Genomic DNA, 24020 nt, shown 5'->3' on the forward strand with positions numbered 1-24020 from the left:
TCCTTACAAGTGCAATGGTACTCAACTGCTGTGGATGGACAACGTCCTCCACATATGTGAAGTTCTGATTTCTTCATCCATCAACTTTGCCATATGTCATAGCAAAGTTCTTCATCTTTGAGTTTTAATCTTTCTGGGAGAAAGAGGGAATGGCAGGCTTCTTCTTTTAAATACAGGGAAAATGAATACTTCAGGATTAAAAACATACTTGATGGACATAGGCTAGCAGGTGAGAAAAGGCCCACAGGTGCACAAAATGTCTATGAGCATACAGAGATTACTCATTTGTATGTAGTATAATCATAGAGTGTTTTGAATCTTTTAAAATATTCCATGTAATATTTTGTGTATGTGTTATCTGTATATCAATGTTTGTGTATGTGTTATTTGTATATCACTGTGTATATAACACATATAAAATGTCTTTTTTTGCTCTCTTTTTGCAGACATTTTTATGATAACCCCATCCAGCTTGTTGGAAAATCTGCTTTTCAAAACTTACCAGAACTCAGAACTCTGTATGTGTTTAATTTATTTTATCTGTCTTTAGTTGCCACTTTAGAGGTGTCCCTCAAATTCCTTATTGCAGTTGTATTGAAATGATGTTTTAAATTCTAGGACTTTAAATGGTGCCTCACAGATAACAGAGTTTCCTGATCTGACTGGGACTACAAGTCTGGAGAGTTTGTAAGTAGTAGAGGAGTATTTTGATTTGGTTTATATTTTTGATATTGACTCTAAAGAATGTCCCAAAAATAAGCATTTGTTTTGCAATCTTTTAAAATTATTATTGTTTTATGAATTCTCTCAACAGGACACTCACAGGAGCACAGATCACCTCTCTCCCCAGATCAGCTTGTGACCAGTTGCCTAATCTCCAAGTGCTGTACGTTTCAGTATGATAAGTAATTTACATTAATAAAAAAGATTAATGAACAAATGAAATCATTATGATTTCAGAATTACCCCACTGCTGCTATTTTTGTGTATCACATAGAAATCAGAGCAGGGAGCAAATCCCAAGTGTTACTCAAAAATGCCATCCTCCAACAGTTCGTATTCCACATAGGAGTTAGTATTTCCAGTTCATTACTGAAAAAGGTCATTAATCCTCACGTTTTTAGGAGATGCTAAAATGGTTCATGATTGTGTTTTAAAAAATCAGAGCTACATTCATTGACTTCATTTTCATTAATTCTGTTTCTCCTATAGCACTTCTGTTTCCTTTATGAGGCAGATAACTCAGTGAAGTGAATGGAAATTATATCTGTGTAAGGAGTTTAGCTTTGAGCGCTTTTCGTGTTTCTCTTTTAGATTCTCCTCCAGACAGACTTAAGTAGTTGACTGAAATTTTGATAGACTGTTACTTGGCATTGTTGGGGCATAGTTCTAAATATCCAATATTATTTTAGCTTGGAAATGTCCTTGGGGTTTGCTTAATCACTAACGAAAGTAATCACTGTGTCTGCTTCTTTGAGAATCAGCCAACACTTTCCTCTATGTATTACATCACTAGGAATGTATTTTGTATTGCTTCTCTGGCCAACATCGAAATAGGACTAATTATAGCACACGATTTGAATACCAGTGTGGATGTCATTAACATTTCCAGAAAAATTAATATGTAGTTGATGGACTCAGTAGAATCCCACACTGTCATTACTTGCACCATTTTCACAAGTCAAACATAGAATCTACAAAACAGTCAGAATAGTAAAGGGGAAGATAATTTTTTTTCCAGGAAAGCATTGGTCAATATGATTCAGTTTTAAAGGACTGGAAGTAGGGATGAAAGTAGATTACTCTTTTACTTATTAAATAACTACGGGGAAAAGACATTTTTTGTAATTATACGTGTAAGTTTAATTCTGTATTCTTTCCACCAGCAAAATTCAGATTCAGTTTTCCCCAAACAAGATGTATATATATATATCTCTATACATACACATATACATATATATATATGATGAGACTATTGAGAGTGGGTAGGAGAGGGGTGTTTAGTTCTTTTCTTCCTTTTTTTTCCCCCCTCCAATTTCTGCAAATTGCCTGGGCTTGTTTTTGATTAGTTAGATTATACTATAAATCAGTCCAGATGTTTCAGTTATTCTGTAATTTGTTGAGTTTTGGCTCAGGTCTTTTTAAGAGCTTTTTTTCCTTGTGTAGTGATTGATTTCAAAGTTAGTTCTCATATCTTTAACCACAGCACTCAGTTATAAGATGTAACAGTTCTAAGAATCCGAGGCAATACCGCTTAAACACGTAGAACTGAAAACTAATTGCAGTCCATTGTCATTGCTGCCAGAAAAATATAGGGTATTCTCAGACAAAATATAAATATACGTTTAACATATTTGTAAATATATATTTATCAGTGCATTTTAAATGGCTTAAATATTTATCAGAAGTTTAATATGATGAAGATGAAGTCTGTGATGCAAAGCCAGTGCTCCCTATAAGCAGACAGCCAACACTGTTACTGTAAAACACTCAGAAGTCTGCACTTCAGCAGGAAACTGACAGACAATGCAAGGAATTTGCAAAAGCAGTATCTGAAGTTAATATATCTTTCCTTATCCCCTCAGTTAGAAATTAAAAGCTGACAGATGAGAGATAATAACTGAGTCTGCTCATTTCTATTCTCCTGTAAAATAGGTTATTTTTGCTTGAGCCTGAAGAGAGCATTACACTGAATGTTAATCTTTTCTTTTCTTGTATATTACAGAGATCTGTCTTATAATCTGCTGGAAGATTTACCCTGCTTTACTGCATGTAGAAAGCTACAAAAAATGTAAGCTTCAAACTATCCTAAAATGCCTAAAAAGAGGCATCTAGATAGAATTTGCTTAAGCATCATTAATTCAGTTACTGCTGACCAGTTTCACATACCCAAATACGTACCCTTACAATGTACTGGAGTGGATCATAAGTGGTCTACAATACTGCCTAGTGTCTTCTGGGTACCTTTCAAACTGACAGAATTTTTATTACTGTTTCAGTGACTTGCATCATAATGAAATTGATGAAATCAAAGCAGATACATTCCGGCAGCTGGCTTCTCTTCGTTCTCTGTGAGTACAACACTAATGGTGGTTCACCTTGGTGCTCAAACACATGGGGTATATTCGCTATCTATTCACTGTCTATTCACTGTCTGTCCACTGTCTGCCACAAGAAATCCTTATTTCTACTTCTCCTCACTTTGATCTTTCATCCATTAAGCTGTAATTTTGAAAGCAGAATAAACACTGTTAAGTTTTGTCTATGAACAGTGAATTCAAACATGCAAACTTACAGATATAAAAGCTGTTGCTTCTAAATATTTATGATAGAGGCTGTCACACAGCAGCAAAATGTAATGGAACATCGGTGGGAAGGTTCAGCCTCTACTGCTGTACCACCAACATCCACTTCTGATTGCATGGGCCAAATTAATAAAATAGGAGGTATTAATTTCAGAGCAGCCATCGTAAATTCCAAACTTACATATGTTTCCAGTGTTCATACAGACACTGAAGAATAATTCTGTAGAGCAATTACTAATGAGTATTTGCAGGATCGAGCCAGTACATACATAATACAGTATGTAGCTACTTTTATTCATTTCAGTTTTTCCTGCGTAGTGAAGTTTGTGGCTAAAAAGTTAAATCTATTGACAATGGATTTGCTGTTACTAGCCATATCATAAGGGCCTCTTAGAAGTAGTCTGTGTATATCTCACTCCTCTTTCTGCTGCCTTGGGAAACTGAAGCAGACTGAAAACAACTGAGTTAGACTGTAAGGGGCATTAAGAAGTCTTAGAGAACGTTGTCACGTAAGTAACTAACACCATTAGCTGACTAACATAATGTTTAAAATTTCAATAAGATTTTGCAGCATGAGATTTGCAGAAGTTTATTGAAAATATTTGCATATAATTCATACCTTTTTTATATTTAGGCACCCTAATCAAGTGTATGAAAACTTCCATATTCACTCAGTGGGTATGTAATTTTCCACTCACTTTTCTTGTAGGGATTTAGCTTGGAACAAAATTAAAATTATTCACCCCAGTGCCTTCTCCTCTTTACCATCTCTGATCAAACTGTAAGTATTTATATATCTTCTACATTTAAATGTTAACATTTTTCTTGCAAGAGCATACAAAGCACTGGTAACTTGTTAATTGCCCCACTCGGCAGAAATAGAGGCTGTCTCTGTTCTAATCTTCTGGTCTCTCAGATCTGTATCTAAATGTCTGCTTTCTTGTACTTCACCAACTCCCATAGGTATTATGGCAAAGCTGCATGTACCACTGAGTGTAATCATGGTGATTAGGGCTCCATGAAACATATCAGTGTATCTATCTGTCATTCTTCTTTCAATTTATTAGTCCTTTACTGCCTTTTAACAGTGGGGCGGATGCCTTATTATTCACATATCAAAACTAAGGAAATTGATTTAAAATTAAATTACAAACATTGTTTCTCATTGCATGGAATAGTTTTTCTTCTTTAGTACCTTCAGTCAGAGTAGTTCATGGACAAAACACCAAAAATCCAATTTTGCAGGTCTTATAAGCACTTCTGTCTTTACTTTTTCCTTCTTCTCACTATAATTGCAATATCTCTATAAGGTGAATCCCTGGGGTGTATCCTTGGGGACAACATGAAAGAGAATTCCTCTGGAGTTACCTTGCTCTTCAGTTGTTCACAAATGCATGCTGACAGGTGTCTGATCACAGATAATCCAGGAGTTTGATTGGGGAGTTACAGGAAAGAAACATTTGAAAAGAGGCATTAATTTCTTTTGATGGACTAGGCCACCCCTCTGAATGGTGGACTGGAAAATGTCCATGAGGAGAATATTGCCTATGGCATCCTTTTTGAGGGATCCTCCTTAGTGCTTTCTTGCAGGAGTATGGGAACGTCATGCTGCCAGCAATAAATTCTGCCTTTGTTCAGTAGCACAGAAAAACCCTTTGAACATAAACCACACACATAAACCATTGTACCAAGTGTTACCTGAAATGCCACTTCTGTAGCCCTCATCTGAATGAAGTCATGGTAGAGTTCAGCAATTCAGTTGGACCAGAATTTCACCTTTGGTATTTAACTATGTTGTGAGCAGTAGGACATATGCATGCAAAAGTACACGCACATTAAACATAAAAATGTAGAAGACCAGTACATCAACAAGTCTCCTATTTTATGACTAGCCCTTTAGATTTAGATGTCCAAGGGACAAGAACTATAGTCCGCCCATAAAAACATGCCAGTGGCATCAGACTCTCTTTTCTTCTTCTCAAGCACTGACCGTCTTAAGTATTGCAGTGTAGACTGCTACATGAAGAGGACTGAAACAGCTTACTGACTAAGTGGAAGGGAGAGGGAGTTATAGAAAACAGAATGCATCTGAACTTCTGCCTTTGCTTACTTTACCATCTTCCCTTGATCACTGTTAGCTTTCTGCTGTAAATATAGGTGTATACTCCTGAGTGCTGTTGCGGTTTTGCTCTGTTGACTGAGACTTGTGTATAACATGGTTGTTTTAGATCGGTTTGGAAAACTACAGCCTGTTTTTCCAACATGACACTTCTAGTACTGAATTAAAAGAGAACCCGTAAGCTGATTTTTATTTGCTGTTATGCAGGGATGTGTCATCCAACCTTTTGTCCTCTTTTCCTGTGACGGGGCTACATGGTTTAACTCATTTAAAATTAACAGGAAATCATGCACTACAAAGTTTGATATCATCTGACAATTTTCCTGAACTCAAGTGAGTATGTCATTAAAACTAATAAGCTACATTTGTGTTCATGTGCAGTGGAAGGTGTGTCAGTGTGTAACGCATGTTGTTTCATATTGTCAGTCTTTGATCTGTGCTATTAAAACCAAAGCAAATATGATAAAAATGATAGTCTTATTTTATTGTGCTCACTTTTAACTGAAGAAACTGAAGTGTTTTGAAATATTAACCCCAGTACTTGGTTAATATGAGCCACATCTGCTTCCTGGTGATATGTTTCAAAAGCTGTTAAAGCAATATTGCTAGCACCTTAGTGATATGTCTTTCTCTTGGCCTGTGCTTACAGAATTTCCCTTGTGTTTAGAGAGAACTCAGTAAATACCAAAAATACGCTACTGATGTTTCAAGATATTTGGCCATTTTTGTTTCTGTAGTATTTTGTTTAAGATTTAGATAACACAGAGCCATAGAATGATGCAATTGCAGGCCTTAGAGGGGACATCAAGAGATCATTGAGTCCAACCACCCCCCAAAATTTTGCCATATTACTTAAACATTTTGATGCTAATAATTTTCTACTCGTTTTGTGAAACGAGAAGGTAATGTTGTCTAGAGATTATTCACAGCACTGCCAGTCACTGCATGACCACAGAGAAGTCACAGTAAATAATTTTGCCTCTGATTTCAGGAATCTGTGGGGTGTCCCTTAACTTTCCCTTGATTTTCATGTTTTAATTGGAGGATACAAACTGAAAAATATTTTTTTCTTCACTTTAATATAAAATTTTTGATACCATAAAATTGAAAACAGTTCAACAGTATGAATGTAATTACAGAATTACAGAGTGGTACAGATGAGAAGGGAACTCTGGATGTCATTTAGCCCAACCTCCTGCTCAAGCAGAGCCACCTGGCGCCAATTGCCCAGGCCTATGTCCATACAGATTTGAAAGTCTGCAAGGAATGCTCCATTCTTATATCCTCACTAGATTTGCATTTTGCGCTGGAAGAGTTCCATAAGTCATTATGTACAGACAACTCAAGAAGATGTGCTACTGATGGAAAGGACTGGAGTTTGTGTAGTTACAAATAAAGGTGTCATGAGCAGAAGTAGGTAGATGATTAAATGTTTGAATAAAGCACTGGATAGAACCACACTGGAGTACTTCTATGATGGTATGTTAATATAAATAGAGAGAAGAGCTGCAAAAATGATTCAAGGGTCATGTGCTTTAAAAGACTTAATATACTCAGTATTTGTAGTCTGTCACAGAGGAGATTGGCTAGTGTGTGAAACTACTTTATAACATAAATGTTCAAAGTACTAGAGGCCTTATGTAAGTCTTCAAATGAGTCTCAGAGGTTAAGAAGCAAGTACCATATAAAGTTGTGAATGTCTGAGCCTGAGCTTCTGCCTGTTTTTCTTCTCTCAATGACCTTGCCAACATGTTGAGGCAGGTGATAATTCCAAAATAGAAAACATATAGTCCATAGATATGGACATATAAACATATGAAAATATAGAGACCATGTATATACCTGCAGTGGTCCTAGAACCATTTGCTGTTTAACTGAATTGTACAGCTAAAATTTTTTGAATTCTTTTATCGATACTATACTTAATGTGTTTGTTTTTTTTCACTAAATAAATTACATATATATTGCTAAAATGCAACTACAGTGTGTTTAGTTGGAATGAGTAATTAAAAAGGATGTGTCAGGCAATGGCTTACTTCTTTAAAAAGATATAAGAAGTATGTCTGATATATCTAGAGCTGATTAACATCTGTAAGAGCAAAGTATATCCATTCAGGATAGAATAGGGTAAAATCCTATCCTGGATCCTGCAGGACTTGTACCATACATTAAAACGAGGCTAGGACTTCATGCAGCATCATTGCAGACAGTGCATGAAGCACCAACTTAAACAGAGATCTGAAACAAAATGAAATTTCACCCTTTCTAATTGTTGGAACTAGGCACTGGTTACAGCATTAAAGACAAATTCCTGTATAAAAGCTTCTTGCTCATCTAAATGGATCATTGCTGTTCAATACACAAACACATCAAAGAGCTGAGCATCATCTGCCCCACCTTCAGCAATGGCTCAAGAATGCTCAAAGAGCCGAGCCCAGCTTGCCTTAGCAAGCTATGAGGAAGTAAAGTCAGGCTGCCAACCACTCCTTCCCTCTTTATCTGATGCTTTGATTCAGTGCTGTAAAGAGCTCAGAAACTAGCTCCATCTGTCATAACTGTGCATTCCCATTCACCATCAACCAACCCTGCACCTTTGTGAGGTGGAAAACAACCTTGTGTTCCCTGCTGTTTGATCTAAAATCAGGAAGCGTTAGTACAGCCCCTTCTTGAGTACTGTGCACAGCTCTGGGCTCCACAATACAAGGACATTAAAGTCCTTGGAAACATCCAGAATAGAGTAACAAAGCAGGTAGCAGGGCTGGAGAGTATGTCCCATGAGGAGAAGCTGAGGGCACTGGGCTGCCCAGCTTGGAGAAGAGGAGGCTGACCTCACTGCTCTCTGCAGCTCCTTGCTTTCACTTCTTGAACCTAAAACACCCACTAGCTATTTCCACATCTCTATTAATGACTTCAAAAGGTTTAACACCAATTGTTGCAGTGATCACCCCATAGGAATTTCAGCGTTTCCTTTTCTGAAGTGTTTTGTGTTGGTTTTTATTTGTTTTTGTTTTTGTTTAATTTACATGACTGATTTCTTGAAAGTAACCTGGTAGTAAGATATAATTTTATTTTGTTCTTCTTAATTTAAGTCAGAATAACATTTAGTCACATCTTTGCCTCTGAAGGTTTATTGGTCTCTTGAAATTAAGTTGAATTGTTAGGTTTCTCTATGTTACTACTGGGGATCTGCAGATTAAATGTCTTTAATTCCAGCGCATAAAGTATACATCAAGAACAGAAGGAGTAGCCTTTAGAAGTTGTATATATGTAGTTCTTCCATACTACCCCAGAAATTGCACATCCACAAAGAAATGGATTTGAAAACATACTGGAAGTCAGTAATTTTCTGGCAATAGAAAACCTCACCATCTTTGAAAAACGCCAGTACCCATTTTTGTGTTAGGAATTCCAGTTTTACTAAAGAAATGAGGAATGACCATCCAGTGTCCTTCAACGTCTGTGCTCATTCCTGTGACAATTAATAAATATGCTGCATTTGTGATTCATTCACCTTTCAGTTCAGAACACTACTTTCTCGGTCTGAATACAAAAGGCAATCTTCTTGTTGCCATTTTACTATGAAAAGTATTTGATGTGGAGACATAAAATATGAATCCAAAAATAGATCTTATTTCCCAAAACTGGAGAAATTCCATTTGGGAAATGAGATTTTTGTTCTGCCTGTTAGAGAGGTTAGGCACAGTCATGATTCGAAACTCTTCGAAAAGGCTGATAATAGCAGGACTAGGGGAAATGGTTTTAAGTTAAAAGAGGGAAGATTTAGGTTGGACGTTAGGGGGAAGTTCTTTACTAAGAGAGTGGTTAGGTCCTGGAACAGGCTGCCCAGGGAGGTTGTGGATGCCCCGTCCTTGGAGGTGCTCAAGATCAGGTTGGACAGGGCTCTGGGCAACCTGATCTAGTAAATGTGTATGTTTGGTGGCCCTGCTAGGCAGGGGGGTTGGAACTACATGATCCTTGAGGTCCCTTCCAACCCGGGTCATTCTGTGATTCTGTGTGATTCTGTGATTCTGTGATGATCTTTTGGTTTTTTAAAAGAAACCATTAAGAAAGTAACACGGAGAAAGCGCTGAGTTACACTGAAAAACTATTAAAAGGCAAAGTAGAAATGGAACTCTCAGAGTAACATTCACTCAAGAGTAAAAGTCATGTCTTCTACTTCAATATCTCCCATGAAAACATGTAAGAAATTTCTCTGGGCCTTTACTACAAGTACCCTAGAAATCATCTACATTTCTGGTGGGGAATTCTATCTGTGAATCTTCAGTTTGTATCATCATGATTGATTTTTTACTCATAAATATTTTTACTTTCAATTCTGGCTATTTAACCAAGTTCATTTGCACTAACATTAGAGAGAAGTACACTGAAGTAGCTGGTACTCTATGCCAATATCATGGTATATTTCAATGTTCTTCTACAGGGTCATGGAAATGCCATATGCTTATCAGTGTTGTGCCTTCGGAGCTTGTGAGAGCCACTACAAAATCTCCAGCCAATGGAACAAAGATGAGAATAGCAGCACTGATGATTTTCCCAGGAAGGATGTTGGGTTGTTACAAATTCAAGGTAACTGTTACCTTTCATTTTTGAATCTCCCTGAAGGTTGTGGTTTTTCACGTGAGCAGCCTGCGATTTTAATCTTATCCAATACTCTTTCACAGTCACAGAGGCAGCCTCTTCCTCTCTTGCCTGACAATATATTATTTGAGCGTTCCTATGCTCAGGGAACTCATTTTGTCAGGTACCAAGAGTGCATCTGTTCTCCAGAGCAGAAATTTATTTTTCTCCCCCTTCATCAGAAGTTCTGTTATTTGACTTGTCATGTAAATGCATGCATACATGTTATACCAACCTACTGTGCTGTCTCCACTCCTGAAGACTAGTAGGTCTCAGAGTTCAGGGCTAGTTCCAACAAGAACAGAGCCAAGAGTACATGCTGGATCAATGACACACAAAGAAACGCAAGAACCTGGGTTAAATCTTAATAGAGGGGCACAACAGCGGAATTTGTATTTTTAACTCCTTCCTACACAGTTGTCACAGTGCAAATAAAGGAGAAAGCACCTTTCTGAAAGTGATTGTTTTCAGAGAAGTGATGATGCCAGCTTTTTAAGTAATCCTGTGTAGAACCAAGGAAGCATAATGCATCTGCTTCTGCTTACAGTTTGGCAGGCAGAGAGATGAGAATAGGCCTTAAATACCCAGGACTTTTCTGCAGCTTGCACAAAAAGAAATATTCCTGAAAAATGCAGTGTCAAATCTGAGTATTTTCTCCCCCACAGACGAGCGTGACTTTGAAGATTTTCTTCTCGACTTTGAAGAAGATTTGAAAGCTCATCATTCAGTGCAATGTTCGCCTTCTCCAGGTATAGAACTGCCAAAAGATGGGAATCTAAGAGCAATGTTACTGGATATTTTAGATGCAGTAACAGGGAATCTAAGAGCAATATTACCGGATATTTTAAATTCAATACCGAACTCTGAATCTGAAACTAGGATGGGTACAATGTATGTGCAGTAATGTGTTGTACAGTAATACAAAATTCTGCACAGAAGTCTGGAAAACTCTGCAGATACTGAATTCATCTATGAATGTACCAGAAATTTCACACAGTTCTATGGCAGATCCTCTCTCTTTTCCTTTTCAGAGGTACTGGTCCCCTTATGAATGGGACAAGAAAGCAAAGGTTCACTTCTGCCAAGAAACAGATAATAGTAGAACAGAATCTTTGCTTTCTCTTACCTTTGCAAAGCTGAAATAATTCTTCTTTTCTTCCTTTTTTTCTTCTTTTTTTTTCATTCTTTTTTTCTTCTAAATGGAATTTTCCCAGATCTCATAGGATCTCAGTCCAAACTAGTAGATAACAGTGCATTTGTCTTTTGAAGATGGGATATTTAGTATGCATTACTTCAGTGAGAATGATGGAGATGATGACAAACTTAAAGATGGCACCCACATTTTTCATTCTCAACAACTTGCCTTTAAGGATCCATGCCAGATTCTTGACAAAAGATTAAAAAAATCATCCTGAATTTATTCAGAATTTATTTGTTCAAAGAGAGATTTTCTATTCTTTCTAACTCTCCATGTATTAAAGTTTTCTTCCTCTTGCGCTGGATGTTGAAAAGTAAGTCTGGCCTTTAGCTTTAAAAGGTCAGAGTCACCTCATACAATCAGTGAGGATAAGAAAATGAAGAGCAAAGCACTTCTCTGAATAGACACTGCAAAGGGGTCTGGGTCTGTGTAATGACATGCTGTTAGGCAGCCAAAGTGTATCTGTCTATATCCATTACATCAAACTTCACCAGGACTCATTAGCAACTTGTTCTAGTTTAGCAAGAGAGATCTTTTTCAGCTTCACATCACAGCATTCATTGAAACTACGAACTGGACGTTCCATTCACTAAGTAAGAAATCCAGTCAGTAGTTTCAGAGGAAAGTTTGGCTTCCAGCTACTAGTTTAACAACAGTAAAATATGTATCCAGTTACTAATGGAAGAGGCAAGCCTTCAGGATTTTTCTGGGAAGCTTCCTGTTGCCCCACCTGGTGTTCTGCATAAATATAAGCCCATAGTCAGTGCAAAAGGAAGGTGTAGCTGTCCTTTTCTTTCTTGAAGAATTTTTCATGGCAATCACACTGCACTTGTACTAGTAGATTAAAAACAAACATCAAAAAAAAGAAAACAAAAATGGAATATTCAGGTTGAGGGACAGACTCATGCAACGTGCATATAAGCAGTGCGTTATTGAGATTTGTTATTACACAGAAGAAAGATAAAACATCCAGATCTCCTTTTGGAGTAAAATTCTCTGCTTGGCTACACTAAGAACAAAGTGAAAAATTAAGTTTTACTTTACATGAGTTTTCCTTTCTCCTTTTTTTTTTTTTTTTTCCTTGTCTTTTCAGGTCCCTTCAAACCATGCGATCATCTGTTTGGTAGCTGGCTGATCAGAATTGGAGTATGGACCATCGTTGGTTTGACCTTTGTTTGCAATGCGCTGGTGACAGCTACAGTTTTCAAATCTCCATTGTATATGTCCTCCATAAAGCTTTTGATTGGTCTAATAGGTATTGTAAATGCCTTGATGGGTCTTTCCAGTGGAGTACTGGCTAGTGTGGATGCATCAACTTTTGGTAGCTTTGCTCAGTATGGAGCACAGTGGGAAAGTGGAATTGGTTGTCAAATGACTGGTCTTCTCTCCATTTTTGCTTCAGAAGCTTCCATTTTCCTCCTTACCCTGGCTGCGCTTGAGCGTGCCTTCTCGATAAAGCATGCTACAAAGTTTGAAACAAAATCCTCTATTGCTAGTGTAAAAATTGCCATTTTCTTTTGTTTTATGTTGGCATTAGTCATTGCAGTGATACCTCTCCTCACTGGGAGTGAGTATGGGGTTTCTCCACTTTGTTTGCCATTACCATTTGGAGAACCCACTGCTATGGGCTACATGGTAGCGCTAGTATTGCTGAACTCACTTTGTTTCCTGGTAATGACTATTGCTTATACAAAGCTCTACTGCAGTTTAGAAAAGGGAGAACTAGACAATATTTGGGATTGCTCTATGGTCAAACATATAGCCTTGCTGCTTTTTACTAATTGCATTCTCTATTGCCCTGTGGCCTTCTTATCTTTTTCCTCCTTACTAAATCTTACCTTTATCAGCCCAGAAGTGATAAAGTCCATCCTGCTGGTGATTGTCCCACTGCCTGCGTGTCTAAACCCACTCCTTTATATATTGTTCAATCCACACTTCAAGGAAGACTTGGGAAGTTTGCGAAAGCAAACTCTCTTATGGAGGAGACCAAAACATGCTAGTCTGATCTCTGTGAATTCAGAAGACATAGAAAAACAATCTTGTGACTCAACACAAGCACTGGTAACCTTCACAAGTGCTAGCATATCATACGACATGCCTACCAGCAATTCACTCATGCCATCGTCTTATCAAATGACGGAAAGCTGCAATATTTCATCCGTAGCATTTGTTCCATGTCGCTAGTTTCAGCGGCAATGCAGAAAATATTTATGTTTACAAAATTTTTTAACCCAAAAGTAAGTATGGGTGTGTGTTTTCAAGCTAGAGATTGCCTCTGAATTACTGTCACATGCACCACAAAACAGATGATGACTAAAATCACAGCAGGCTGAAAATCCAATAGTTTAGCCTTCTGTTTCAGAGCTGCTGGAATGAAGAGCAGGTGGATGGTCAAGAGCAAAAATACTGTGCTGAATCAGTAATGTTTTTCTTCAACACACCACCTGGCACAGTTTGTTTCGTGTTATGGCTTTTTTGTTATTTTTTCCTACTTAATATAATTTGATCTTAATAATAGATATTCAGTGCCAAGTCTGTTTTTATAAACGCCTGCATGTGGCCCTCGTTCAGCAAGGTATCTAAGTGAAAGTGTAGTCCTGTTGGAAAACCTAAAGGTTTTTGCAGAATATACTTCAATGAAGGTCCTTGTTCAACTGATAAAGTCCATTTAATAGTTTACCTGCTGCTGGGTTTGGTTTTTCAGAAGTTGTCTGACATGACAAACTATTTGAATTGCTGGCAAAATCTACAGAATTAATATACAGCATAAAAGCAGTTAATCAAAATCGTGGTAAGCACTTAGAATGAAATCATAAATGGCAAGCCATTGCTACATGAATATTTTTTTTCCTAAGCTTCTGCACAATTTGGTCATGAATTACCAGCATGCCAATAGAATTACTGTTGGTAATACTGACAGATTAGACACTCATAGAATTTGAGGGTAGGAAATACTACGCAGAAGGTCACGAATACAGGCAGACTGGCGTGTTGAGTACAAATAAATGGTATGAAAGGCACTCATACAAAAACACTGATGTAAGGTCAATCGTCTAGGAATGAAAATGATAGGCCTGCTCCAAGCATTTCTAGAAAGCCTCTCCAGGTCATTAGTTGAAGATGTGGAGGTCTCTGTGTCTTTTCAACTAATAGTTAGGTACAGGAATACAAGAAGGAGCGAAGGTTTTGTGATCCGTGTTCTTAGCACTGATGCAAGCACCACAGGAATATTTCAGACAGTTTTTGTATTCACATGCTATAAAGAACATTGGGAAAGTAAAACATTTGAATGTCACAAATATATATATATATATGTATTTTTTAAAAAAAAGAAAAGCTTATCAAATAAGCAGCTTGACCACAGTTTGTAAGTAGCTACTTCTGGGAAACAGAAATTTGAAAGAAAGGACTAAGTCAGGAGGAGAAGAATCTGGTAAGATCCCATGGAGGCTGATGGTAGGTGTGTATACACAGCATAAAAATAAAGGTGTGAATTGCTGACAGTAACGGTCATTGCCAAGTAGAACAATTTGCCACGGCTTGGAACGAAAACTCTGTCACTGAGGAAGTTCAAATTGGATACATTGCCTAAAAAGGTTTTGGAGCAGCTATTGGAATTCAGGGATGCCTGATGGCATTAGTTTAGGAGTCGGTTAGATTAGATTAACATAGAGTTACCTCTCTTGATTGTAATATGTTAATACTTTGCTGAATCATGATGTGTGTACATTTACACATCATGCAATTAGGTGAGAAGACTTCAGACCTTTTCCAAGTGTACAGAGCTCCCTTCCTTTGCCCAGAAGACAAGCAGTCTTTGACCTTGGCTGAGCCATCAGAGGCTTCCAATCATCTTTTCTTAGAGCTGGCATATTTTGCTCAAGTGAGCTGATCATTTATGACACGGAAGTGCACAGTTTTGTTAAAAATAGCTCCCAGAGGAGTAACCTTTAATAGCCCAGTAATCACTTCACAGTTAATGGCCACTCAACTTCTAGGTGAATGAGACTAATTTTTGAACATTACCACAGTTAGGCTAGCCCAGTAATTAAGGAAATCAGTTACAGATGGTCGCTGTTGTTCATGTGTTACTGTATATGCAACTTTCTGGGACCCACAGGATGGATTTTCACAGTGAAGACTCTGTTGCCAGCAATGGATATGCCTTGGCTTTCTTGTCCACTCACACTGGCATATTTGCAGTTTTGCAGTTACAGATGGCATCAGTTGACTTTGGCTGACAGGAAAAAAAAAAAAATGAACCAATGCTGAAATTATGTATGATAAAGTCAGCTGAGAACTTATCGGAATCCTTTATCTCTTGTGGGTTTTGAAGCAGTGCAGCATACAGCTGGGGAATGATGCCTGAAACCACTTTGAATTAAACAGAGGGTCAGTCAACCATTGCACAATACCTATTATCATGTTTACTTAGCTTTAATTTAACTGGGGTCTGTCTGTGCTGCGCTGCTTAATGTCAGTGAAATTCCTTTCAGCTCGCTATATTTAAGAAGTCTGTGAAGTGATTTGAGAATCAAAGTAATGTTATAATTCTAAAGACTGGTTAAAGAAAGCTTCTTTTATCAAAACTTTTTTAGCTTGCAGAAAGTCCTAAAGGCTCCATGTCTTATTTTTATAAGCATGTTTGAAATATTTTGATCAAATATTTTAAACTTGAAATTGTTAAAATTCATTTCATAGATTTTAAAGTAAAAATTTGTAAATATAGAACTGTATTTATTATTACAGTGAAATGCAACTCCACTATAGGACATGAGATTAAGCCCTGTACAGTTTCGTATTGATATTTGCTATATTTTCTGCTCAAATATATTACTAAAGTCATTATCTGTAAATAATATAATGTAAATGTGTAGTGATTGTAAATAGATGATGTGCTTTCTTTTCTACCGGTGTTCCAAACATATGTCAGTTGTAATAAAATGTGTCTACACAGTAAAGAGCATTTAATCAGGGCTTGACACCTCACAACACCATGTGTATCACCAATGAATCCTTCCCAAGATATTCTAATATTGATGCAAACATCTCCAGGTGTCCAAAATTCTTGGCCAAGTATAACTGAAGGGTTGTGTGCTCTCACTGTGTGCCCTGGGGAGCAAAACAACATTGGAAAACAGTGTTTCATTTCAGCATGGACTGAATCTTCTACGAAAAAAAAACCATGTTCTGGTCCCTGCTGTCTGTATTTCAGTGACAACCACTGATGGCTGCCATCTCAGCTCAGACTGTGTGACACAGGCATCCACCAAGTCACACAATGAAGGTACACGGGTTGCTTGGTAGACATCCGACCTCTGTGGGCCACACGGGATGTGAGAGGCTGCTGTACTGGCTGCTGGTGTGTGCAGGACAGCAAATTCTTCCATATACATCTTCATTTTCTCCCCAGTGCCGTACGTAGCAGGCAGAGCTGGTCATTCATCTGGCAAAGCTAAGATTGTTGTGCAAATAGTTTGATTGTGCACATATGGTCCCCTAGACACAAACCATTGACCAATTCTGGGATTAGGAGCAGATCCAGCCACACCTGGGTTCCTTACCACTGCGGTTCAAGGAGATGAGAAAGCAAGGAGGTCCACTCTGAACTTTGTGACTCAAGAGGAGGGGCTCCTCTATGTGTGTGTTTAACAATCCCCTCTATGCAGTAAATAGACAAGTGTATCCAGCCATCTCAAATCTTGCTGAGTTGCTGTTAAATTACTACATAATATTATATCAATAAATATATTCCTGCTTCTCTCTTACGAGTGAAGTGCATAGTGCAGATGTTCCCATTTGCAGCACCTACAAGAAAAGCAGAAGTGGATAAAAGTCATGCTTCAGCTTTTAGTGGAGGAGAAGCCTGGAGAACAGCCTTTGGTAACCTTGTAGTTGTTCTTGGTCTCAGATTAAGACCTGCTCTTTGTGCAGTCCTTGCTGCTTCTGCTCTAGGCTCGCATTCTGGCCCATTGACCTTCATACAGAAGCCAGCAAGAAAGCTGCTGCTGCACCAAGTCAAACCGTCTCCTATCTGTATCCTCTGTAATAGGAATTACAGCATTGGGCACCAGTTATTTCCTGTGGCTGCTGAATGAAACACTGCCACAACAACAATCTCATTATCAGGCATTTCTCTCTCATCAGTTTAGGTCACTGTATGAAAGTTAAGTTAAAGACTTGCTGAAAACCTCATTAGCCAACCACTGTAAGGAAAACCTTAAATTGTTTGGCAGCAAAATTAACGTGCATCCTCCAGAAAAGCACGGGAAGTCACAAAAGCAGAGATAAAGGAGTAAGAAAATGAATACGGGAAGGCAGACAATGAAAGATCTGAACTAGGATCACAACAGCAACAACACTGTTAGGAAATCTTTTGCTGATCTGTGGGGCATAATAATGTCACAAAAGCTCATGTGCTGCAGGAGAACACAGCCCACAGCCTCCAGGAGAGCTGCACCCTCCCACCAGCAAAATTGGAACAACATCTTCACCAACCACAATAATCAACCCGTGTTCTCTTTCAGTAGCGTGCCAACAATAATTCTGCAAGGGATGAATTTATCATTCTCCAACAATGTTATTGTTAAAAGTAATGGGATGTTATTGCGTAATATTGAAACTAAGCTCAGGAAGTTGATTCAACACATACCTGTCTTTGCTAGAAAAGAATCCCAGTGCTAAGAGACTTGAATTTTTAGAGAAGAATGCAGATTTACCCGTGCTAATAAATAAGTAAAGAAGGAGTCCCATCTCTATACCTAACACAAACATGCTGGAAAGGAAAGCCAGTATCAACATTAAGAACATCTTGTTAACATACGAGAATCACAGACTTCTGCTCCAGTGAGTCCAGAGACAGAGGAAACATGAGGATATTCCTCCCATAAAACAATTTGTTGTGGCACTGATAAAGTTATCTAAGGATCCAATCTCAGCCACAGTTAAAAACAAACATTAGAAATATTCCTCTTGAGAGCTGGCTCAAAGTCAGGAATTCTGAAAACTCAGTCACAGACAAAGGGTCCACTCAGAATCCCCATTTCATCTTTTCACAGGTGGCAACATTTTCCACTTGTCAAGCAAAAAAAGAAATGCCTTCATTAGCAAGGGGGGAAAAAACTGCCCATCTGTGGGGACTAAAAACTTCCACTAAGTATTATACATGCATATATCAGGGGTCTTCAACTGGCTTTGGAAGTCTCAGGACTGCAAAACTAATACTTGAAGGAAGTTCCAAACATCTCCTTTTTCATCTGGAGCCATTCTTGATATGTAATCATTGTTTTGACAGGTGTCCACACTTATTAATTTTGTTCCATGCATAATGAGAAAGTCTATCTATAGATTTCACTGCAGTTATCATCAGCATTTCCAATTAACGACCTTTTTCCTTGAGGAAGAAGCTCTCCCAGTCTTCTCTTGTAGGAAGAAACACAGTCTATTGTGGAATCCTCCCAGGCCTCTTTTTCTTGTAAGCTATGAATGTGAAATCCAGAAGGTTTCATGTAGTCAAGGAATGAATTCTGGGATCTGAAATTGATCTGAAGTCTGCAATGGTCACAAGTGCCTCAGCACTTCCTTCCTTGAACACAGTCATCGGCCAGCAAACAGAAGGGGAGCTAAAAACATTGCTCCAGGGAGTACACGAGAGAGACTGGTAAGGGATATGTAAACCGTCATTCCAACCAAGGGGAAGAGCCGGCCATCAGCATCTTCATTCCTCAAGTGAGAAGATAATTATTTGATTTGATTAAATGAATCATAGAGTCATAAAAATGCTAAGCTTGGAAAAGACATCTAAGATAGTTTAGTCCAACCATCAGCCCAGCAACACCTTACCCACTAACCATGTCCCTCAGTGCCTCCTCTTTGCCGACAGAGCTGGAGCACCTACACAGAAGGCACAAACTCCCTGCCCCCTCCTTGCTGTCCTCATGGGCTGTGAGCACAGAGCCCAGCACCATCTCTGGCCTTGCAGCTGTGACCACAACTGACTCCATTCCAAGGACGTGTCTTGCTAACAGCACCAGCCCTGAGACGCCGAGAGGGAGCTCTTTGTGTCTGGGGGACAGCGACATTCTCGCTGGGGTGATGTAAGGCAATAACATGCGTGCGGTGGAAGCACACCTAGGAACACCTGCAGCAGAGCTGGAGTGTACTCCTTATCAAAAAGACAAAGAGGCGGTATGCTCTGCTAGAGAAAAACATCATTTCACTGTAATAATTGGCCAGGAGGTGAAGTCAAAACAGACTGGAACCTCTGTAATATCACTAAGGGTCAGAAAGTTCATGTGATTACCTTAGGGCCCCTTCCAACCTAAACCATTCTGTGATTCTGTAAGAAATATTGGCCCAACTCTAAGAAGGCAAAGACAGAGGTGCAATATAAAGGTTGGAAGGTGGCATTCGACTCTGGGAAGAAACAGAGGGAAAGTTAACTCTTGCAGAATACGAAGCTAAAGCAGTTAAAAATCTCATAAAGAGCTTCATTCCCAAAAGCAGCAAAGAGAAAGTGAAATGGCGGGGGCAGTTGCACATGTTGCACTCGCACCAGGCACAAGGGAAGACTGACAGTACTCCACTGCTTTTGCTGGGGAGAGAAAGATCTTTGGCCTTAAACACAGAGAGGTGTCTTCATCACAGGTACTGACAGGCATCAGAAAGAATATGAACAGCCAATACAGGAACACTTGAAATGAGAAATGCCTTAAAAATACTTCAGGTTTACGCAGGCATCAAAACAATAAATCGCTGCGGTTTGTTGGGTTCATCGGGTGTTACGAGCTGTTCAAAACCCGAATGTTTTCCTTCTATTCACTTGGATAGGACTCGGTGTGTGTGCTTGTATAGAACTGACACATTTCACAGTGTTCGTGTCTCTTTTTGTTCGAGGAACATTCAGAAGTTGCATTGATGAACATGGTTTAGTGAGGAAATACTGGTGACAGCTGGACGATTGGGCTGAATGATCTTCAAGGTCTTTGCCAACCTTGGTGATCCTGGGATTCTATGCAGGGCTCAAGAAATTACCAGCAATCATAGTTTAGTTCTATCTCTGAGGATTCTTTTTCCACCAAGAGCCAACAGGTGCTTTTGTTTGTAAAACATTCTCTCTCCATTCCCCATATTCCTGCCACAGCGCTCTACACGACGCTGCTGATGTAGGGAGGGCTTTCCAGGCCCTTAAGCCCTTGTTCCATTCTTGGAGGAATTTACAGCTCTAAGAAATCCATTTTGTAAGCTGTAAGTGAACTGTTCACAGTATTGATTGTTCTCTACATCCATTATCATCTGTGTCAGGAGGGCACTCAGGAGCTTCAGACACGGAACACATCCCTCCGCTCTAAGCGCTGTATAAAGACAGTAGGAAAAATATTGCTGGGAGCTCGATGCTAAGCTCTCAGCACAAATCAGCATAAACAGATAGGGAAAATGGAAGAGAAAGCCCACAGGCTTTTCCAGTGTGGAATGTGGAGGCTTTGTGAGAACCTTCTGCACTTCAGTGATTTTCAGCAAGCTTCTATTTCCGCACCAAAGCTTCTCATGTTTGTAGGCAGCAAACAGCACGGCCTTAAAAGTTGTTGCTTTATGGCAAGTGAAGAATTTCACATCAAACCTGGGACCTCATAAATGGATACCCTGGGTCTGATTATTTTTTATTTTATTTTTTTAAGGTAAATAAGTGATAAACAATAGTACCATTGTCCAGAAAGTACAATTCTTACACCGAGGGCCTTTCATAATGAGAGCAGCATCATAAAAGTGCTTTGATCTATGAAGGATCAAATATCTTTGTTCTCTATTAACATAACTTTCTTTCCCAGTGGAACACGGAGAATTCCTGATAATGGCACTCCATTAGGATAATTAGAAAAAGATTGTTCAGCTCTATTTCCCCTCTTAGAGCTCCCTGGCAAATTTCTCTTTCGTGTCATTCAGATTTTCTACCCCAAATATTTCTGTCATAAGGAAAAAATTTAGAACTTTCACGTTTATGACTCAGAAGTTGCGGCTGCCAATGTGATATTAAGCAGCCATTAGGGGATTCTGAAGAGGGAGCCATGCTGAAAATTAAGCCATCACCTTTTAAAAACCTAATAATTTCTTTTAATGTGACCAAGATTTTAGATAAGTGTGACATGGATCTTTTAACAAGGTAGCGGGAATGTGCCTGGCTTTATTCGCAAGGGAGTCACGAGACAGCGGTCCAGGAAAGGTTGGCCCCAAGGGACTGGTGGGTGTAGCACGACCAGAAGCAGGACTGTATGGCAGATGACAGACAGAGGAAGACACTTGTTAAGAGAGTATTTCCAGACATCCCAGCAGAAACCCCGATGTCTTGTTCTGTCCTGCAGTGCAGTGGCTTTTCCTCTCCCATCAGGGATACAGACATGAGGCCGCAGACAGAGGGGCCCAACCAGAGAAGCCTTGTTTGGCCCCACAACCTGTGCCACCGTGCCCACACTCACTGCTGTGAAACATCTACCACTCACCTTCCCAGGTTCTGGTTCAGTGAGTCACCCCTCATCCAGAACCTGCAGAAGGGAAGTTTGAGGGGACTGCCTATGCAGATTTGGGGAATTCTGGCCAAGGGGACACTCCCAGCCTCTCCTAATCTGGTGGAAGCAGACGGGCACAGGGCTGGAGATGGGATCCTCACAGGCTTTGGTGGATTTCCACCTGAAACATGGCATCCTTGATCAGCAAGACGGATGCCAGTCATGGTAAAACACTCCAACCTGCAGAAAGGAAGTAATCCATGAAGAGATCAACTGATAATGCTGATCAAAGGGTGCTAACATCATAGGAGAAAAGCATCTCATCAGTCTCTCTGCAATACTGTAGCCCACAATGGCATGTGCTTGGTGCCTACCTCTGAGCCCACTTGTGCCACCCAAACCCTGAAGCCTTGCAGGTGAGGAATTACAGCAGGGACATGAAAAGAGACTTCAAAAGTGAAAATGTCCTGGAAATATCTTGCAGCCTGTTTGCATTTGACAGTTCGTGCAAGCCGGGGCACTAATCACCATCACCACCAGTTTCCATAAAGCCGTATGGAAATACAATTGCTTTACTGAGTGAGCATTCCCTCTTTCACCCTGCATTAATTATTTACTTGTTCTTATTCACTGCAGCCCTGAGGCCAACATTTCGTGCTGGCTTGGGGGACCTGAGGGAAAAGCAATGAGTGGAGCACCACAGTGGGAGTGAACCCCATGTGGGAGATAGGCCCGTAAGCCCAGCTTGCTGTCCCTAGACAGAAAAGTTGGGCCCTGTTGGCAGCACCTGGGGCACTCAGGGCCTCCAGCACCTCAGTTCCATGCAGCAAGAAGCCAGCAGGCTCTGGCTCCAGCTGGCTGTGCTCCCCACAGCACAGGGCCTAGTGAGTGTTTCTATGCACAGAGGCCTGTGCTGTGAATTCCATAGAGTGGGGCTATCCTCGGCCCTCAGTCCATAACCCAGGCCCATGTGCTCATGCTCCCTCCAGTCTTTCTTTTCTTCTAAATAGAATGGTCTTGACCATAAAACATATGAAGAACATTGTCTGGTCCACGTCAATTCACCAAATAACAGAACAAATACTGCTTGGGCTAAAACCATGCTGGGGAGTCTGTTAATAGCGTGCTGGTTGGTCGGTCTGTGCTTGAGGCCATATCCTGCCCCATCTCATTGATCCAACCAATGTTTCTGGAGTTTCTGGCACAAATCTGATGCTCTGGACTGATCGAGTCCAGGTTCAGGGTTAGCCCATCAGTGTCCATGGCAGATCTGGAAGCACTGTATCCCAGACAGATGGGTGGATTTCTGCCTTTTCTTGGAAGTTTTCCAGCCACTCCAGTATCTGATTCCCCTGAGATCCAGCTGATGCAAAATCCAGTTGCCCATCAGTACTTTGCGACTGGGATGGAGCTTCCTGATTCAAAGAAGTTTCTCCAGGCAATTCTCCATGCAGCCACTCACCCCCGTTGTGGCCTAGGACTCCCACCACAGCAGAACCCAAGGCTGAGCAACGCAGGAGCCTCCCTGCTCTCCACCCAGCAACACGTTGGGCAAGAGGAGGCTGCAATGAAACAGATGTTTCCATCGCTCTGTTTCAACAAAAGCTTTTCATGGCTTAAAGGCTCCGGATTGCTCAGTGGAATTGGACAGAGAAAAAAAAAAAAGAATAAAAAAAAAGAGCAGAAAGATAAACAAATATAATAATCAAGCCTAACCTTTGATCTATGTTGATCTGATAAAGCTCTGGCACAGGGCCTACAGAAACGACTCAACATAGCACTCGAGGATTGTGCTGAATTAAGAGGTACAAACACAGGCTTTGTGTTCATTGGCACTTTATAGACATTGACCCACTCACATGCTGATCTCAGGCAAAAACATTGACTTTTTAGCTTCCAGAGGAATTACACTGGCCGTATTATTATCTCCTCTCATGCAATTATATACCCACTAATGTTATTTATGGTGCAATATCTTTGTGTCTCCCCACTATTCTGCAGACAGTGCCTCAGATCATAATGGGGCTTTACAACCAGGAAGCACACAAAGCAGGACTTTCTATTCTCCAAGACAAAACAACTCTGCTGTTGGGATACAAGCGCCGCATGCCTGTCCCCATGGACATTCCCACAGGGAATATGTCACCACTCTTCCTGTTCTTCCAACAAGAGATTAGACAAAGCTTGGCTTTTCTTGACTCTCCTGAGATTTGAACTGTGCAGCTCCTGCTGGTGACCTTCCAAGCAATGCAATTCGT

At 39.8% G+C, this 24020-nt stretch overlaps 1 protein-coding gene across 2 annotated transcripts in view; it reads left to right on the top strand.

Moving 5' to 3' along the window:
• Window positions 1-16221, top strand: part of LGR5 (leucine rich repeat containing G protein-coupled receptor 5) — a 78778-nt gene extending 62557 nt beyond the window's left edge. Inside the window, exons 9-18 of one of the 2 annotated variants that reach the window (XM_015855892.2) lie at window positions 447-518; window positions 619-687; window positions 815-886; window positions 2726-2791; window positions 3000-3071; window positions 4015-4086; window positions 5632-5757; window positions 9866-10011; window positions 10728-10811; window positions 12354-16221. In XM_015855892.2, coding sequence (XP_015711378.2) covers window positions 447-518; window positions 619-687; window positions 815-886; window positions 2726-2791; window positions 3000-3071; window positions 4015-4086; window positions 5632-5757; window positions 9866-10011; window positions 10728-10811; window positions 12354-13444 — 1870 coding nt within the window. In that variant the 3' untranslated portion in view covers window positions 13445-16221. Of the gene's footprint in view, window positions 1-446; window positions 519-618; window positions 688-814; window positions 887-2725; window positions 2792-2999; window positions 3072-4014; window positions 4087-5631; window positions 5758-9865; window positions 10012-10727; window positions 10812-11276; window positions 11428-12353 lie in introns of those variants that run through there. The other variant, XM_085536875.1, reaches the window with a different exon arrangement.
• Window positions 16222-24020: the final 7799 nt, after the last annotated feature.

The sequence above is a fragment of the Coturnix japonica genome, chromosome 1 (assembly GCF_054131305.1).
Source record: "Coturnix japonica strain WE chromosome 1, WE-NBRP24, whole genome shotgun sequence".
NCBI lineage: Eukaryota > Metazoa > Chordata > Aves > Galliformes > Phasianidae > Coturnix > Coturnix japonica.